The 13163-nt window shown below is 42.9% G+C and overlaps 2 protein-coding genes across 7 annotated transcripts in view; both read right to left on the bottom strand.

Moving 5' to 3' along the window:
• lmo7a (LIM domain 7a) overlaps positions 1-5570 on the bottom strand; it is a 51564-nt gene extending 45994 nt beyond the window's left edge. For 2 of the 6 annotated variants that reach the window (XM_047047381.1, XM_047047384.1), the window contains exons 1-2: positions 5360-5570; positions 5002-5102 (exon numbers count right to left, since the gene is read on the bottom strand). In XM_047047381.1, coding sequence (XP_046903337.1) covers positions 5002-5073 — 72 coding nt within the window. In that variant the 5' untranslated portion in view covers positions 5074-5102; positions 5360-5570. The remainder of the gene's footprint in view (positions 1-5001; positions 5103-5359) is intronic. The other 4 variants (XM_047047383.1, XM_047047382.1, XM_047047385.1 and 1 more) reach the window with 2 other exon arrangements.
• A 272-nt stretch (positions 5571-5842) lies between these two features.
• On the bottom strand, positions 5843-10047 carry uchl3 (ubiquitin carboxyl-terminal esterase L3 (ubiquitin thiolesterase)). The gene is made up of 9 exons (XM_047046807.1): positions 9894-10047; positions 9630-9641; positions 9102-9230; positions 8791-8947; positions 8357-8442; positions 8102-8149; positions 7816-7891; positions 7446-7504; positions 5843-6616 (listed from the first exon to the last, which is right to left on the bottom strand). The coding sequence occupies exons 1-9, from the start codon at positions 9933-9935 to the stop codon at positions 6533-6535; spliced, it is 693 nt and encodes a 230-aa protein (XP_046902763.1). The 5' UTR covers positions 9936-10047; the 3' UTR covers positions 5843-6532.
• Between the last annotated feature and the right edge of the window lie 3116 nt (positions 10048-13163).

The raw sequence follows: 13163 nt of genomic DNA, 5'->3' as shown, positions 1-13163 counted from the left end.
CAATAGTAATTGTGATTGCAACAACAACAACAACGCAGACAACAATGCAATAACACAATGAGGACGGACTGGGACTTTACGAGTTGTTATTTCCGTCTAGATTTCACAAGATCAACGCTTCTGGACCTCTTAATCCAACTGTCATTTGACTTGGTGCCCATTTGAACATACTCAAACATCCTGTTGGCACATTGCCCTCTTTAGTGAGACACACACGAGCACACGTGCACACATGTGCGCACACACACACCACACAGGCTGAAAGGCCAAACCCAGATCTGCCATGGAGGCCGGACTAGTAGGAGAGTTCTTGTCTTGTTCTTGTAGAGAAATTCTTGTCCCATTCTCCGTAAAGTGAAACTTCAAAGGCCCATCAGTGAAATACCAACACGGTTAGAACGTGATTGACAGGTGGACATACTCTGTTATTTTCTACCTGGGTCCTGTTTCACACAAATCACACACTTGAAACTCGCTATTTAAACATTTTAATATTTTCAGTAAGTATGTGATTTCATAGGTATCAGTAAATTAGTTATTGTTATGTCTTAACCGTCAATCTACATGATTCGTATCATATTATTCATCGCACATTTGATACGTTAAGCCATGTAGTATTTACAATGGATGAATCTTGCATGTCAACTAAGAATGAAATTGGATTCTAGTGGAATTCATTTAGGACAGACCAAGTTGTGATACTGACAGCCATTCACATTACACAGTAAGCAAATCATCCGCTGTTATGGGAAAGTTAACTTCAATGATACATTGGACACTGAACACACACACACACACATATCTCTCTTTCTCTTATTGGTGTTGACATATGAAATCCTGACCCCTGCTGTTGTATGAGAGAACACCTTATGTAATCGTTTTTTAATTTATTTATCCACTCCCAAATCCATTCCTTCATTCATAATTACACTGTTTACCCCACCTTCTTTCTAATTCTCTCCTATCCTCACTCTTTCTCCCCATCGCCTTCAATTTCCCGCACACACTGATGTGAATTACGTGTTTTGTGTCAATATTGTTTCATCCAAAGTACTGGCAACAACAGTTAATCAAAGACTTGGCATCACAGCCTTAGCCTTCAGCTTACTGTGCAACATAAGTGGGCTAATTAATGCTGAGTACCCACCCTGGCACTATTTGTCCTGGAATACACCTGGGCCTGCCCGGTTACAAGATAATTTCCTCTTTAGTGCTTTAACTCTGATTCTTAAAGTCATGTACTCTAGCAAGGACCCCGCCCAGGCCCAAGTTTGGTGAGAGTTGAGGTATGCTGTAGGGGATTAGAGCTGGTCTGACACGGCAGGTTCAACAGAGGGCAGGCCAGGCTGGAGACAAACAGAAGAACTGGCTACAGACTCTAAGTCCCTCCTGTTAAACGCTTCTGAGAAACACTGCTCATTTGAAGTGCTGAGGCTACACATTCAATAACAAGACTGCGACTGTAATAATGGTTTCCCCCTGACGTATGCTGGGTAAATCACAGAAATCACCATCCTTAGAAATACATGTCTGGAACAGGGTCTGGAACAGGTCGGAGTCTTCAAATTCAAGGAAACTAAAGGGGGTGGGGGGTTGAGAGAGAAGCGCAAGAGAGAGAGAAAAGAGCAAGAGGGGGAGAGAGAGTGGAGAGAGAGAGAGAGTGGAGAGAGAGAGAGCGAGAGAGAGAGAGAGAGGACTACAAACCATTGTTCATTCATACAGAGCTCTGAGGCATCTCAGCATTGGAGGTTTGTTTGGACATGGAATAGCAGCCCGCCGCTAATTGTTCTGAAAAGCTTCCCTCCCTCTGCAGAGGAAACGCAGGAGGCTTATGGGGGTAAGACAGCCTAGCACCGATCCTAATAAGAGAGATGTGCTCGCAACGTTCATCGACGTACTCTTTCCAGGTATTACTCCCATTGAGATGTAAATGCTCATGACGTCGGTGAACTTAAGTTTGGCAGTTCAGCCAAGCAGAAGCTCATACAGGGCTCGTATAGCGTGGGCAGAGGGCAGCGCCGGCCAGCCCTAATGTGGGTGACGGGGGTCACAACACGGGCATCCGCGGGGCGAGGCAGCATATCCGACGGCTGCGCTCCACATGATTACGTCTGAAAGCGTGCGCCCCGGTTCGCTGCCCACTGGCCCGTCCTGACAGTCCGCACACAGAACGCCAGGGTAATGACATTGCGAAGAGGTCGGATCTGACACACAGCTTGCTGTGTGAAAAAAGGATGGCAACAAGAACAATGGCGGCAGCAGCCGAAGATAAAGACCATTAGTGAGGACACTGATAACTGGTTATTCTGATAACAGCCTGGTCAATGTGGGAATGGAGAAAGTGAGAGAAAAAAGAGAGTTGATACATCCTTAAGTGTTGGAGATGATTCAGTACAGGAGGCATTGAAATAATAGATGAACTCATCAAAAACCCACGGTAACACAACGCTATTCAATGTCAGCTACATTCTGCCAAACAAGCTTCTGCTTGCTTACAAAAGGTTACATCTTGTCTCACATTAGGTTACTTAAAAGTAACCAAAGCCAGACAACCTTAAAGCTACTTAGAAGGAAGATAATTAAATCAATATAGGCTCCTATGCGTCACCCTACCATTTAAACAGGTAACCTCAGCTTTGAGGGTTTCTTATGAACACAATCTTACCTCAATATCTGGTTCAGGACTCTTCAATGTTTTATTAAAGATTTCAATGAAGGTTTAAACCATATCCATCTCTTTCTCGGATGCTAAACAAGGTTAATAAAATCTGATGAAAACATTTTGATTATGGAAAAGACGACGGGAGCAGCAGCAGTGCTGTAGGACAGGATTGACCTTTGACCGGATCATTAGCTAGCGTGCAGAGCAGCCTAACACCAAGAGAATGGAAACAATTGTTCTCTGAGGTATTTTAAATATCCTGGCAAAGACCTCTCAAAACACTCATACTACGAAGAGGCAGGTCACCCAAATGCACCCGTCAATCAAGTCTTAGCAGTTACGGTCCATTTCATTTCACTATACAATGGTCAGGAAATTGCTCATGAGCAGCTAAGCAGTAGCCTGCTTACCTAAAAATGCTGCCATTATAGCCTACTGTTATGTCAATTCTACAAAACTGATTAACTATTGAAGTTCTACATATGCTGCCTGTTTGTTTAAATTAACATTGAATGGGTGCACAGGCACACAAACACACACAGGCCCTTGTTTCTATTGATAATGGTGAACTGTGTGTGAGTGTGTGTTTGAGCAAGAGTTATCCAACTTCCAATTCAGAGGCTCATTAACAAGGCACCTCCAGTATTGGGGATGGGGCCCGGGCCAGAGTTTAGAGAGCTGTCAACCAGCCAGCACTGAGGGGGGCACCTAGGGCTACTCTCACAGCCATGGAACCCAACCCAGGAATGTGTCCATGTGACAAACTCCAGACCATTTAGTCTACTTTTAACACCCTTATCACACACAAACACACACACACACACACCTCTGTTAAAGGCCCTGGAACCCAGCAACCTGTTAATCATTCTGTAGCAGACCCCATGGCGAAACAAGTTCCCTTTGTAGGGCGATATTTAGCAGTGTCTATTCCCCTACCAGTTGCCTTGGCCCCTCTGCTCCTAGTCTTGCCTCAGCCACAAATGGTATAGCTCTGGTCCATAATCTGGCCTGAGTTTACCAGGGTGGGGTTCAGTTCTGAACTGAACCCAGCTCTTGGTCCCACTACTGCCCCCTGCCTTTAATACCAACCAACACTGACAACCCAGCCTCCCCCCTAGCAAAGTCCACAAGCCCAGCCAACCGACCACAATGGCTCAGTGTGCGTGTGCGAGAGACGCTGATGTCACATTGCAAGCATTCAGATTCACCCCTCATGAAATAAGAACAATATTTGTTTAGTTACAGTCCGTGCACCAGCTCTGTAGCGTCCCGCTGGGAAGGGAATTCAACAGGGCAAGGAATCTACACGGACGCTCCTTAAAAAAAAAAAAGATGGAAAGTTTGACCTTTTGCGGAAGGAACGCTGTTTTGAAATTACAGTGTGGTATGCTACTAGACACTCAGTAGTTCCTTTGGACTGATAAAGGTTAATGACAGAGCATCTTTCAAGAAATGAGTAGCTGTAAAGCTCTCTTTTGGAAGTCGCTTTGGATAAAAGTGTCTGCTAAATGCATAAATGTAAAAATATGGGGCAAAAAGAAAAAAAGAAAAAGAAACAACTGTATAAAAAAACATTGTTTTCATCATCTTACTGCAAAACAGAGATTGGGACAAACTATTTTATGCCCAGACAGCAAGTAATATAAACGAAGAGATGTCTGTATATCAAAGATATTGGTATAGGAAAAATAACTGCAATTGTCTATGCATGGTGCCATTTCTTTAAAAATATCTATATTGCAGATTAAAGCAATTTATGATGTTGCCCCGGGGTCTGTCATAAAAGTGAAGTTAATTTAAGAGTATTACGTTATGCAAAGCATCAGTTGTTAATTTTAGGACAAATCTTTAATCTCCTACTTTGAAACTCCAAGCTCTTAAACATCCCTCGAAATATTTACAAAGGTAGTGAACAGGTCTAGACAAGATTTGGAGAATGGAGCGTACATTGAGAGGTGGAAGGGATAAATAGTTTATTAAAGCGAATGTATTGTAGCTGGCATAGCATTGGATATCAAACATTATGTAAGGACAAAGTTGATTACATTAAATACGCGTTAGAACACAGTTATACGAACATGCAATAGCTTGTTTTCAGCTAACTTGTTCTACTACAGAACATTGACAAATGTCTAAGCAACAATTGGCGAAACAAGAACCTGCGAGTCAGTTTACACCTCGAGGCTCCCTTGGATACATTTTACAGATCAATATTTAAGCAGTAGACCTAGGCTTTGTTGCTACAACTGATTGTTCCAATAACACACTTTTCACAAGGTCCGAATACTAATTCAGTAATATTTACAAAAGTTGGCCAACATAAAGTCGTCGTTTCTTACCTCAATCCATCTCTGCGATTCAGAGAAAGCATCTTCACAGCTGACAGCAGATTGCTCGCGCCACTCCATCATCAGCCAACTTAATCCAAGCGTGCGAGACTCTTACGTCAATAAAACAAACGTGTTACTTTTGTCAGTGAAAGTGTCAAATACTTTTCCTCCAATTAAAACAAATGCATCTCAATAACTCGACTTTCATCAGGAGTGTAAAGATTTGCGTTATGCGTGTTACCTCCAAATCAGCCTAAATAAACAATTACACCATTATATATTTGAATTATTCACCAATTAGCCAACTCCCTTTGGGTGTATGAATGAAATGAGTAACAAACTCGAGTTCGTTTGTTGCCAAATTTACCTGTTGTTCCAACTCGTGTCCCGAACCACACACCTTGTCCAAACCACGATGCTATCGTTCACAAAATAGTTAAACGATCAAACACATTATCTGGATTCGGTACGAGTGAAAAACTAGGTTCCCAGACGGAGAGAGCATTTACAATCCGTAGCTTCAGTTAGTGAAGTATAAATACAACTTTCTCTTTTCCCCTTCTTACAATGGAATCGATCGCCCAGATTACGCTTTAGTTTCTTTGCGCTCTGACGCCACTCAGTGGCGAATCTGGCATGACCTGGACGTCATGTCCAGTTCATTGCGGTGGGTAAAATTTAACACAGCCATCATGTGACTCAAAGCGCACTGAGAGAAGGGCCATGCTAGTCAGACAACAAATGTGCCAACTAAATCGAGATTTTGGCACTGACCCTAAAATCAAAATAAGGAAAAACAAAAGTGTAACAACTAAAAAACTTCTGCTTTACTGTTTGAAATGTTGAACATTTTGGTATACAACACTTTATTAAAGTATACTAACGGCCCAAACTTTTACTTTTTATTTTTGACATTGATGTCTAATTGCTTTTACAAAAGGACAGCACCATGTCAGTTTATGGAGGTCTTACAAGCTTTTATGTTTACCTTTATCTTACAACGTTCCTAAATCCTTCAATAGTAGTTATCTATTCATTGTCATGGTACAGTAACCCCAGACTATTTTGGGCATAATGCTATGACAAACACACATTAGATTTACTTTTCATCTTGAAAAAGTCTATCAAAATATTTGCAATTAGACTGCCCAAAAACTATGCAGGGCTGTAATTTTCCCATTTAAAGATGGATTACAACAATACTGTGAGATTGTAATTAAACACTACCATAGGAAACCATGACCTTTTAGTTTGATGCTTTCAAACACACTCCCAAAATGTTTTAGTTGCATTACAACATTATTTTAATCTGACAATATATACAGGAATTAGCCTACAAATACAGCCAATTTTAGTAAGAAAAGGTAAACTTGATATTCTTTTCTTTTTAACCATTTATCTCCATTCCACAGGCTAACCTACCCAATACAAATGCTATAGTGTATAACAAATTCAGCACTTCAGAATGATTGGCAGTTGTTGTATCTTTGCATCCCTTACAGGGCTGGTCAGTAGAGTGTCATTTGTGTGGGTTGCAGCTTCATGCTTTTGAAAGGGCCACAACAGTGAAGCGCAGCTCTTCCGGGTTTCTGGCCATGAACACCTTGCACACCTCAGTGGCATCCTGCAGGAGAGGGGAAAACAAAGACATCCTTAAATCTAGAATAGAGAATTGACACAACAGGGGTTACTATCAGCATGGCAGAAATTAGGTTGCTGTGAACATTTGTCTTGGACACTTATGAACATATGAAACGGTTGGCATGGACTACGTTTACATGGCCAAATATTCTGTTTTTTGCAATCAGTCTGAAAAAGGAAATATTCCTACTTAGATTTACATTTAGTCATTTAGCAGACGCTCTTATCCAGAGCGACTTACAGTAAGCACAGGGACATTTTCCCCGAGGCAAGCAGGGTAAACTGCCTTGCCCAAGGACACAACGTAATTTGCCACGGCCAGGAATCGAACCAACAACCTTCTGATTAATAGCCCGACTCCCTAACCGCTCAGCCATCCCCCCTACTTGTCTGTTTCCATGCCGAATGAAAATAAATGTTATACTAATATTCCAGTTTACATGCAGCCAAGCATACTCCGATTAACTAGTTGGTTTGTACAACAAAAAGACCTGACCACAGGGCAGTTATCACAAACTGCAGTAAAATCCCCAATTGAGATGCATATATCAAACGCACTGTATACATGTCAAAACTAAATAATGCTCCTAGAACCTGATTAATATTGAGGTATCCCATGGCAGTACTGAATTCAGAAATATTGTCATATTCTGAATAATAGTGGAATATAAGTCTGCATGTAAACATATTCAACGTCGCCATATAACCGCACATAACTGTCAAGTACAAAAGGACAGTTATGTTTAATAAGAACAGGGGGGAAAGGGTCCATCCCACTAAGGAACATAGAAATTGGGAAGGAAGTATTTTACCTTTAGGAAGGTATCTTCTGAGGTGTTGCTATGAGCAATAGGAAAGGGCTTGCGACCATCTACAGAGCAAAGGAGATAAGATAATATGAACTTCAAAGTCCTGGAAAAAAATTGCTTCAACCACCCTTTACATAAGGCTGACTGAATTTTATATCTTACTTATTGTTTAGCTCTTGAGTATTATATTGTTTTATTTTGTTTATACATTATACGTCTTTTAAGTCAGATCCATATATGTTAATTTATGCACCTTCCTGCCACAGTAAATTATGTGTTTGTGTAAACTTACGTGGCAATAAAAACTATTCTGATTCTGAATGCTTGAATAGATTGTATGGTAGAGGTAAGAGATGTTGCACTATTCACTTACCAAGCTCATATAAATGTCCTCCAACATTCACAAAAGCGATGAAGTGCAGATCAACTTTTTCATCTATGCTTGGGGCCTGGAAAAACCAACACAAATAAGAGTGGCATCTTATTGTGTGTGGATCTTACTATATGTGCAAATGACCTTCCAGCACCTTCCATCTCTCATTAGATTCGATTAGATTAAACTTTCCCATGGGATATTCAGGTATCACGAGCCCCAGTCAAATGTACATCAAAAAGGGTCAATGCGGTAATAATGTTTGAAAAAATCCCCTCTCGTTTACCTCCGTCTGTCCTTCCTGTGCACTGGATTCGTGAGTGACTCGGATACTCTGTAAAAACACATGGCTAGAGAATGAGTAATAAATAAATAATTAGCAGACTCCTTTCATCTGGATGTGACATTTTTGAAACCCATTGACAATCCTTCTTTCCATCTCTAAACATTATAATGTCTGTACTGAGAATTCACAACACAAGAATAGCTAAATAACAACTTTACATGACAGCACTCCTGACCAGTGTACATCGTCCTATACCTCATCTTTCTCCAGAAAGATAGCTTTGTCCTCTGGGCTCAACTTGGAAGACTGCTCCAGGAACTTCTTCAGTGGGCTGTCGGGCTCTGAGGAAAGAGGATACAAATATGTTTTCTTGTGTACGTTAGAGATAAATATATATTATTATAATATATATTATAATATAAAATATATTGTATAAATTGTACGATATTAACTTCAGTGCTGGTCTACTATTTATTATATAGCCACCTATGATACATAATGCACTGACAGAGGGAAGAGGAAACAAGACAAAGAGAGACGTTACCACCAACTATTCAAAAGTTTAATACTTTTGCCCATTCACTTGACATTGCAGTCATTTTGTCAGAGCTTTATTGAGATACCAAGAAGCTATTTGCAATTCAACTTACCATCCTACAAAGAAAGACTCTCTATTGCCAAGCACTCACCAAATTCCAGGCATGACTGGTTGTTGGCCACAGCATGAATTAACCCTATTGTTCCACAAGCATTGCCGATGGTCTGCTTCATGAAGTACACATTTGTGGAGACCTCCTGGCCCTGGGCTTTAATCCTTGCCTCCTCCTCCAACCTGAACGACTCGTACTAAGAAAGATTGAAGATAGATGTACTGTCAACACTCTGGGGTTGTGTGTGTTGTCTTTCAGACTTTGTTTCCAACATAGTGATGGTGGAACTCATTCAAGCAAGTCATGCTTCAGATATTATCCCACAAAAATGTTGTAATGAGTCATTTTACCTTCTCTGTCACAGGAAAGAGGAGGAGAACTGCACAGACAGGTTGAGGAACCATGCTCAGCAGCTCGGGGTCCATCCCATACACATCTCCAAACTGCCAGCTTGGGACCAAACCCAACTGTCCCAAAAACTGTAACGTGAAAGATTTAAAAGAGTCAAATTACTCTTCAGTTTCAAACTAGCCTTTGCTTGTAGACATAAGGTCACTATTTGAGAATCCCCAATCCTGCTTTTTATCCACATAGCACCCAACCTTATTCACTGTTTAGAGTTCATGATACCTGTTACATAGATAGCCTTCTTTTCTTTTTTTTACACAAAACAGTAGAGTATCTAACCAGTTACTTAATTCCACTAACTGCGACCGTATCTAAATTCCATATGGTTATGTCCAGACTCTGCTTTAGCCTATAACTTGCTACAGAGAGTGCTAGCTGTACTGTAGTAGGTGTTCCAATTGTAATACTCTCCCGGACGTTCTCCGTGTTGAACAATTAATTTAAGAAGGTATTTCAATATCAGGACTCACTTGATTCATCACCTGAAAAGAAAACAAGTACATTGTTAGCCCGTTTCGTTGGATTTTGTTCTTTTAGCTTGTAAACCATAAAGTAGATATCCTAACTAGATAGCATACACAATAGTGAGTCAGAGCTATCTAGCATGTAGCTAGCTAGCATGTTGCTAACTAGGCTAGCCATTTGCGAATGAATGAATTGCGTTAAGCCGCTATCTATCTAACATAATAGTTGCTACTTAAACCAAAAACTTTGCATGTGTAAAAAATACTTACATCTGGGTTTGCCTCGAGTGGCAACCAGCGTTGACCGTCCATTTTGGCAATATTATATTAATCTTAGCAGACCCTTCAACTTATTCTAACCACTCGCCTCCAGTTTGACAGCTGTTTAGGTTTCGCTTCCGGGATTCGTTAGCGGATAAACCACGTAGCCTACATTTGAAGGAAAGTTGTTCCGTAACTTCGTACGTTACGTACGTTTTAAATCTTGTTTTGACATTTCCATGAAACACATACTTCAAACAAAAACACTAAGAATATATATAGCTTGGCCAGTTTAATTTCCCATAAGGTACAGAACCGACATCCCCATGCTCTACCACTGGGCTATACCCATCCCCATGCTCTACCACTGAGCTATATGCCCATCCACATGCTCTACCTCTGAGCTATCTACCACTGAGCTACATCCATCCCCTCTCCTAAACCATAACTGCTCCTTCTGTCCTTCAGGATATCAAAGATACACCATGAACGTGGTGAAGCGTCTGTTTAAGATCCAGAACGTCAACGCCAGCACCATCAGGACCGTCATGGTGGCACACTGCCGTCACCAAGGTACCCCAGACTTCCTCCTGGACTACGAGGCCCAGTCCCAGTCCCGCTCCGCCCCCCTGCTGTTCGACCTGGGTACCCCACAACAGCAAGGAGGAGGGGCGTCCCAGGGAGGTGAGGAGGCGTCTGGCGCACCCCTCCACCCCAGGGATGGAGCATGTCATCCAGGTAGGAGGGTGAGAGAGGAGAGGAAAGGGAGGGACCATGGACGGTTAGGGAGACAAACTGCTTGTTTACATTGCTAGTAGGAACTTCAATTGTTTCATGTTTACATCTTGTGTTCTCTGCTTCTACAGTCTGCATGTTGGAGAAACCTGAAAACTGTGCGGGCCAGACCCATCAGCCGGGCCATCTTGGCCTCCTGCTCCAACTCATAGCTGCCAGTGGACCCGTCTGTCATCAGCCCCTCTCCCCCGGGGAGAGGGAGAACAAGACCTACCTGCTGTTCACCACCAGCAGCCTCGCAGCCTCACCTCCTCCCCCCACCAGTTAGGATGTGGCAATTTTGAAATGTCTTTACTTCTAAAAGCATTTTTTCTTTACTTTTAACTTTAATTTACTTACTTATTACTTTTGATCGTTTTGTAATATAAAGTTAAATACCCTTTGACACTGTCAGAAACTGTATAAATATACCCTTGAACATATAGTGCATGTTGTAAAAAAGTGTATTGTGTGTGTACCCTAAATCCCAGTTTAGTACCCAAAAACCATTCCAATGAAAACCATTTCAATGACCTCTCCTTTGTCCCCCCAGTGGCACAGAGGACATAACACGGCTACACCCTGGCCAATGGGAAGCCTGGACCCAGTTCGACCAGACTGAGAGGGGAGCCTGGACCCAGTGAGACCAGACTGAGAGGGGGGGAGAGAGAGAGGGGAGCCTGGACCCAGTGAGACCAGACTGAGAGGGGGGGAGAGAGAGAGGGGCCTGGACCCAGTTCGACCAGACTGAGAGGGGAGTCTGGACCCAGTGAGACCGGAGGGGGGAGGGGAGAAGGAGGAGGGGGGGACAGAGAGGACGAAGGAAGAGAAAGAGAGAGGATAGAGGGGAGGGAAAGGAGGGGGAGAAGCAAAGAGAGAGAAGGAGGGAGGTAGGAGGGATAAGGATAGAGAAAGGTGCTCATGTCATTCCGTCAATGGGAAAACCAAGTTAAACGACACAGGTCGGAAAGGGGGCGGGGGGGAGAGGGGGAGTCTGAGGGAGAGATAGACAGAGGGAGACAGGGACAGGTGCTTCTCTCCCGTGGGTGACACACTCCAGGAATTTTGGTGTTGTGGTCAACAAGTGCCCAGTTTAAGCTAGAACTCTTACAACTGTGAGATGTGGTGACTTAGCATCAGGAAGGACATGGGATGTAATTACCCTGTTACAGACACATGGGGGCGCCGTGAGGCTTTTCTACAGTCACCCTACTGGCTGAATCTGAATCAGAATGGGTTTTATTCGCCATGAAAGTTTGCACAGACAAGGAATTTGCTTTGGTAGGAAGGTGCATACATTAAACATATAGGAATCTTACATTTAAATATGAGGACTAACCATACTAAGGGTACATGACCAGCAATACTAAGTGGAATTACAATTCAAGTAAAATATACAATAAAATATAAAATAAAATATAAATTGCCGTAATTTACAAAACAAAAATGGTACAAGATACAATTGTGCGATGCAGTGCAAAAAGCAACGTGTTTTAAGGACATTAAGTCATAAAGTCAGCATGAACCCTTGGCCTTGTTGAAGTGGCCAACAGCGGAACGGAAGAAACTGCGGTCCATCAGGTATTGGTCCTGATGGACCGCAGCCTTCTGCCGGAGGGGAGTGACTGAAACAGGGAGTGTCCAGGGTGGGAGGAGTTGGCCACAATTTTCCTCGCTCGCCTCAAGGTTCTCGAGGTGTGCAGGTCCTCGAATGTAGGCAAATTGAAGCCAATCACCTTCTCAGCAGTGTGGATGATACGCTGCAGTCTGCTCTTGTCCTTGGCAGTGGCAGCAGCGTACCAGATGGTGATGGAGGAGGTGAGGATGGATTCAATGATGGCTGTGTAGAAGTGCACCATCATTGTCTTTGGCATGTTGAATTTCTTCAGCTGCCGTATGAAGTACATCCTCTGTTGTGCTTTCTTGGTGAGGGAACTGAACATCAGCTCCCTCACCAATCCCCCTGGGAGAGGATAGTGCAGGAAGCGGAAGGACTCCACAGGTCACCAGGTTGGCCGCTTGCCTGTAATCAGACTCATCTCCACCAGAGATGAGCCCAATGAGGGTGGTGTCGTCCGCAAACTTCAGGAGTTTGACGGACGGATGACTGGAGGTGCAGCTGTTGGTGTACAGGGAGAACAGCAGAGGAGAAAGGACGCAGCCCTGAGGTGATCCGGTGCTGACGGACTGGGAGTCAAAGACTTGTGTTGCCAGCTTAACACATTGCTTCCTGTCAGACAGGATTTCCACCTGCAGGTGGAATCAGGCACGTTCAGCTGAGAGAGCTTGTCCTGAAGCAGGGCGGGGATGATGGTATTGAAAGCAGAGCTGAAGTAGAGTGAAGTGGAGGGCCATGTTAACTGCGTCGTCCACAGACCTATTGGCTCTAAAAGGCAAACTGCAGGGAAGGGGGCCTAGTTCTGTCTAGGTCTGACACTAGTTCATTCACAGTATGTACAATGAATTAACTATGATTCCCTACACACAAGTAAAACTATGATCAAC

This window comes from Hypomesus transpacificus, chromosome 23, assembly GCF_021917145.1.
Source record: "Hypomesus transpacificus isolate Combined female chromosome 23, fHypTra1, whole genome shotgun sequence".
Lineage (NCBI taxonomy): Eukaryota > Metazoa > Chordata > Actinopteri > Osmeriformes > Osmeridae > Hypomesus > Hypomesus transpacificus.
Note: the sequence above shows the minus strand (reverse complement) of the source record. Positions and strands in the feature narration are given on the sequence as shown.